The 6,000-nt window shown below is 49.5% G+C and overlaps 1 protein-coding gene across 1 annotated transcript in view; it reads right to left on the reverse strand.

Annotated features, from left to right (window-relative positions):
- DCAF12 (DDB1 and CUL4 associated factor 12) overlaps nucleotides 1-2,401 on the reverse strand; it is a 41,370-nt gene extending 38,969 nt beyond the window's left edge. Inside the window, exons 1-2 of the mRNA XM_030832711.3 lie at nucleotides 2,012-2,401; nucleotides 671-925 (exon numbers count right to left, since the gene is read on the reverse strand). Of these exons, the coding sequence (XP_030688571.1) occupies nucleotides 671-925; nucleotides 2,012-2,089 (333 nt within the window). The 5' untranslated portion in view covers nucleotides 2,090-2,401. The remainder of the gene's footprint in view (nucleotides 1-670; nucleotides 926-2,011) is intronic.
- Between the last annotated feature and the right edge of the window lie 3,599 nt (nucleotides 2,402-6,000).

A 6,000-nucleotide genomic window follows, 5' to 3' on the forward strand; every position in this document is an offset into this window, starting at 1 on the left:
CATATTCAATTTTTCTTGCTACTGAATTCTTTTCAGAAGGCTACTTTGCAAAGACCAAACATTTATTGGGTTGGCCAAAACGTTTGTTCAGGGCTTTCATAAAATCTTATGGAAAAACCCGAATGAACGTTTTGGCCAACCTAATACATCCTGAAATATACCACCGAACATACTTCCCTGCCCTTTCTTATAGGAAATACATCTTTAGATTCTATCCCCTAAAAAGAAAGTGTTTGTCTTATTCCTATCTTTAGCCAAGTACGAGTTTAAATACTTCTACATATGCCTTTAGCCTAGCAGACAACACCTAGGTTTTCACTATCCTGTATCCTGAATGATGCCCAGACCATCATTCTTTCCTCTGAGGCCTCTGACTTAAAAGACAACATAAAAACGGGGAGAAAAAAATCAAGAAGCAGTGGCATATCCATATGGCAAGAGGCCTAAAGAAACAGACTCCTCTGAAGATTTACCAGAAAAGAAATGTGGAAGTGGGAAAAGGAATAGAAAAGGGAAGAAGTCATGAACAGATAGGAGGGAATGGAAAGGAGAATAAGGCAATCTCCTCCCCCAAAGAGCTAAAGGGGAAAACCAGCAGTGAGAGATTCTAGGACATATGGAGCCATATATCCAGAACTAAGAGATAGTTCACATCCACCCAGAAACTTACCGTGTTGCATTTTGTGCCACACACCACTTGCCTATGATTCAGCCACTGAGATGCAAACACTTTATTAAGTGTCCCCAAGTGAAACTCTCTCTCCTTCAGGAGGCTGGGAAGTTGCTGTGCTGCATAACCATGCAACACTCGAGAGTAGTTGGTTTCATTCTGTAGCCTGACTTCTCGGTTCTTCAGGTAGTACACTAAGGATCTCTTCACTGGGGGGAGTCTTTTCCTTTTGTGAAGTGAGTGATCCCAGCCAAACTGTGGAAAGCAAAATTAGAAATCACTGCTTTGGCTACCTTTGTCAGAATAAGGGATCCTACTGTATTAGAGAAATCACTAAGAACTCAACCTGCAGGATTTACATACAACAGAAATACAAATACAATGGAACAGGAAAGTCAAGCTAGAAGTCCAGTTTAACTCTTCCAACATTGAAAAGATGCTGCTCATAGTGATACCTATGGAAAACAAGGGCTGAAAAGGAAAGGAATGTAAGCAGAAAAGAGTATGAAAGGTTTACTAAGGCCTTTTATAATTGAAGGAATCAGGTACCTTAAAGCTATCCTTGATAGAGAAGGGAGTGAAGGGCCGAGAGATTAACATACAGACCTCGGCTGCATCTCTAACGGACCCCCTTCTCCCTCTCAGCCTGTACTCCCCGCGAAGCATGGACGGTGCAACCCAAGGAGCCCAACTGGGGTCCCAGGTCTTTCAGGGATGCCCTATCAGTGGCCGCCTTCCTGTCACCAGGTCTGCGCTCCAAGCAGTTACAGCATTCCAAAAATCAAACACCAACGGGGTGGGAGGCACGGGAAATCTGAGTCTGAAGGGACCCAGAGAGCAGGACAGGAGTGATACCTGGAACCTGCTGTTTCATCTAGGGGTCCAAGTGCCAAAAGGCCCAGCTCAGAGCTTGGGTATCCAAAGGGAGGCTCATTCCTATACGAGAGACGCAATCACTTCCCCTTCCCCGGGCCCCAGGAAGGCGGACTTCACGGTCTCTCCCGGTATTTTACGGGAGGTTTTGTTCCCGATTCTCCTCGACTTCGGTTTCCCTTCCTCAGAAACCCAGTTTGTTTTCTCCTCAAGCCCCGTTCCCGGCTGCAGGCCTCCCCGGAATATGTCTCGTTTTCACGTTCCCTTTTAGTTCCTCACCCCTGCTGCCTATCTGCTTTTCAGTGAACTCCTGCTGGCCCAGCCCGGATCCTATTGACCACAGCTCCGCTCTTCACCCGCCCCCCGTCCCCCCAAGACCTTGGACCTCGTTCCGGTTCCCTGATTTGCGAACCCTATCCTCTGGGTGCCTCGGCCTTATCACCCGGGGCCCGGCCTCTCAGCCCTCACCTGTGGGCCCTGAGCGTCGCTCCCAGCTCCCGGCGAGGCGGGCGCTTTCCGCTTCCTGCTAACTGCTTTCCGGGCCATAGTGGGCAGCGCCGCCGCGGCCCCGCAGCCACATGGGGCGGGGGAAGCGAGCGGGAGCAAGGCGGCAGGTCATATACTGGGCCCCGGGGCCGCGCACCGTAGTGCGCCCGGTCCAGAAAATGGCCCGGACCCCGGGCGGCAGTAGAAAAACAGGGAGGCAGGGAGGGAGGGAGGACCGGGGCCGGGAAAGGGAAGGGGAAGGGGAAGGGGAGACAGGAACCCAAAGCTTTCCGACGACCAAGTCTGGAAAGGACGGCGAGCGGCTGGAACCAAAACACCCTCTCCCTTTCGCCCGCGCTCCGTCATCCTCGCGCAGCCGCACTTCGTAGCGCGTCGCCACGGCAATGCAGTGCGGACAGAAGGATTGGGTTTAGGGCTCGCTGTAGAGTTCCCGGCAGTTGCTCAGCGGCCTCCAGCCCTTTTTCAAGGGCCATTTGACTGCCGCTGGAGGTGGGCGACCTGGGGGCAAAGGAATCTGGGTTCTGGCCCCCGACCTCGGAGCCCCACCCTCCCATCCGCAGGCACCCGGAAGTGAGGGCGATTACCCTCGCTCGGGGAAGGAATCCCTCCCAACACGCCTTTACCCCACAGTCACCGCTGGTTATCTCAAACAAGCGCTGCACGTTTCCCCAAACCTATGAAGCCGAGCCCTGGCGCCAAGGGCTGCACACTGTGGAGAGGAGGCATTAACTTCCTTTTCCCAACCCGCAAGGTGGTGTCCGACTCGAAATCCACGCTGGGCACAGTCAGCCCAGGTCCCCCCAACACCAGACCCAGGGCCTCAGGCCACCCTCTCCCCACTCCTGGGGAGCTCTCAGGCTTCATTTTCCACTCAGTCTTCTCCCTCTGCTGGCCTCCTCCCCGCCCCGCCTGACCCTCTGTGTTGCCCTAATCGCAGCAGCCTCTCAGTTACCTCTTCCTTAGCTGCAGCGTGGTACCTCGCCTCCCTTTAGAGTCCCGTGACCTGCCGGCCACACAGTCTTTTGTGCTCTATGAAATAGGCCTCCCTCCGTAATTTATGTTTCTTACGTCTTCCATGCAGTCCTAAGGTGAGGACTAGAACAGGGGACTGCTACTGCCTGCCTCTTCCTTGGGGCCCAGGTTACGTCTCCATAGGGCAGATTGGGTGAAATTCTGAACCACAAAGAGAGGAGCCTTTAACTTGTCAGTCCAGTTAGGACAGTCATTGGTCACCAGACAAGGGGGCTTCTTCAGGATCACCCTTGCCTCCATTTTCAGAAGATTCTGTACGGATTTGTGTGCCAGCTCCCACCTTTCCTCAGGCAAAGAAATCCTTTGAGGAAGCAGGAAGCTCTTCCTTGGGGCTGATGGCCCTCAGGCTGTAGTGCCCAGTTACCCGATGATCCCTTCAGGCTTCAAGCCTCATACCTCCAGGGAGCTCTGTTGGCCCATCTGAAGTTCTGCCTACGAGGAGATTTGGATTTGTTTTCCAATCGGAACCAAAGACCAGATTGAGACAGTGTCCTCCGCCATCCCAAGTCAGCACTGCCACTAACCCCTAATGCCACCTTGGGAAAGGCAGCTCCGTCTTACTTGGTCAGACCTATCCCTTCAGAAACATACACGCAGTGAGTGGGTCAGTAGTGGGTCAGCTTCCTTTTTATAGCCTGTTGTTCCAATTCTGTCTTGCCTCACAATGCCCTGGATGACCTAGGACAAGAATCTGGAATTCCTTTGAGAATCTCTAGGTTTTTGTTGGGCTGTGCTTGGATCTTGGTCTCCTCTGCCAGTGTCACAGGCTGTAGGTTCATCCTCGAGGTTGGTGCACTTCCTTTTGACATCCCAGGAACTATCCCCTAATGCACCTTCCAGCAGAGCTCACCATTTCTGTGGAAATAAAATAGAATGAAGATTTATTTGAAAGTTAACAATTGTTTTTAAAAGACTGATAATATGAACTATTGGTGAGGAGGTAGGATGACTAGAACTCTTATATATTGCTAGTGGGTTTGTAAATTGGTACAAACAATTTGGAAGAAATCTATGGCAGTACCTACCAAAGCTAAACACGTGTACCTTGTGATGGAGCGGTTCTACTTCTGGTTGTAAACCCAACAGAAATGAGTGTTTATGTCCACCAAAAGGCATTTACAAGAATATTCATAGCAACTTTATTCATAATAGCCCTAAACTGGAAATAGTTCAAATGTCAATCAATGGTAAAAAAGATAAACTGGGGTTCCCATGACCTCTTCAGGTGCGATAATTTGCTGTAATTGGTCATTGAACTCAGGAAAATAAATACTATTACTGGTTTATTAAAAAGGATTTAAAAAAGGATGCAAATAAACAGCCAGATGAAGAGGTACATAGGGTGAGGTCTGGAAGGGTCCTGAGCATGGGAACTTCTGTCCCCATGGAGTTTGGGGTGTGCTACTGTCATGGCACGTGGATATGTCCACCAACTTGGAAACTTTTCAAACCCTATAGTTTAGGGTTTATATGGAGGTTCCATTATATAGGCATGATTGATTAGATCATTAGCCATTTATTAACTCAATCCCCTGTCCCTCTCCCCTTCCTGGTGGTTGAGAGGGTGGGGCTGAAAGTTCCAATGCTCTAATCACAAGGTTGGTTCCCCTGGCAAATAGCCCCCATCCTAAAGTTACCTAGGGGCCCATCTTGAGTCACCCCATTAACATAAACTCACGTATGGTTGAAAGGAACTTATTATGAATAATAAGAGCTGCTCCTCTAACCATTATCATTTGGGAAAAGAGTTTTAGGAGCTCTTGTGTCATGATCAAATGTATATATTTCTTATATCACAATATCACAGTCATAGAAGTCAGAATAGTCATTATTCTTGGTGGTTACTGTAAGGCCAACTGGCCCGAGGCAGGGGAACACAATCAGATTCACAGGTTGCATCAGACCGAATTCTCCGGACCACCCAGTTCCAGGAACTGACCTGGGGACTTTGAGCCCAGCCCAGACTTCCCGCCTTTCGAGGGGCGGGACTGACGGTCCCCCAGGATACCCGAAAAGACCACCAAATAAGGAATACCCTGCGCCCTCCCAGATTCACCACACCACTTTCCCTTCTTCCCCTATAAAATCTTGCCCAACCCTCGCCCGGGTGCGACTTCTCTGGCCCCTTTCTCTCCGACCAGTGAGCCTCGCCCGGGAGCGCTCCCTAATAAAGCTCACTTGAAGCTTTCCTCTGTTTCGCGGTGCCGTTTGTTAAGATCCGACCTTACAGTTACTAGCTGGGAAGAGAACCCAAGGAGGCTTCTGGTGTGCTGGAAATTTCTATATCTTGACCTTGGTGGTGATTATACTAGTGTATACATATGTAAAATTTCATCAAGTTGTACATTTAAAATTTGTGCAGTTTATGTAAGTATACCTCAATATAAAGAAATAAACATTCTATGGGAATTCCCTGGTGGTTCGGTGGTTAGGACTCTGTGCTTCCACTGTACGGGGCACAGGTTCGATCCCTAGTCGGGAAACTAAGATCCTGCATGCTGCACGGAACGGCCAAAAAAAAAAAAAAAAAAGAAACAAACAAACAAACATTCTAGGGGCTTCCCTGGTGGCACAGTGGTTAGGAATCCGCCTGCCAATGCAAGGGACACAGGTTCGATCCTTGGTCTGGGAAGATCCCACATGCCGTGGAGCAACTAAGCCCGTGCACCACAACTACTGAGCCTGCGCTCTAGAGCCTACAAGCCACAACTACTGAAGTCTGCGCACCTAGAGTCGGTGCTCCGCAACAATAGACGCCCCCGCAATTACGAGCCTGCTCACCGCAACTAGAGAAAGCCCGCTCGCAGCAATGAAGACCCAACGCAGCCAAAAATAAAATAAATTTTAAAAATAAATTAATTTAAAAAATTAAACATTCTAAATTCTTTCACCTGGGTTCCTCCTCTGTACTTTATAAG

Source organism: Globicephala melas, chromosome 6 (genome assembly GCF_963455315.2).
Source record: "Globicephala melas chromosome 6, mGloMel1.2, whole genome shotgun sequence".
NCBI lineage: Eukaryota > Metazoa > Chordata > Mammalia > Artiodactyla > Delphinidae > Globicephala > Globicephala melas.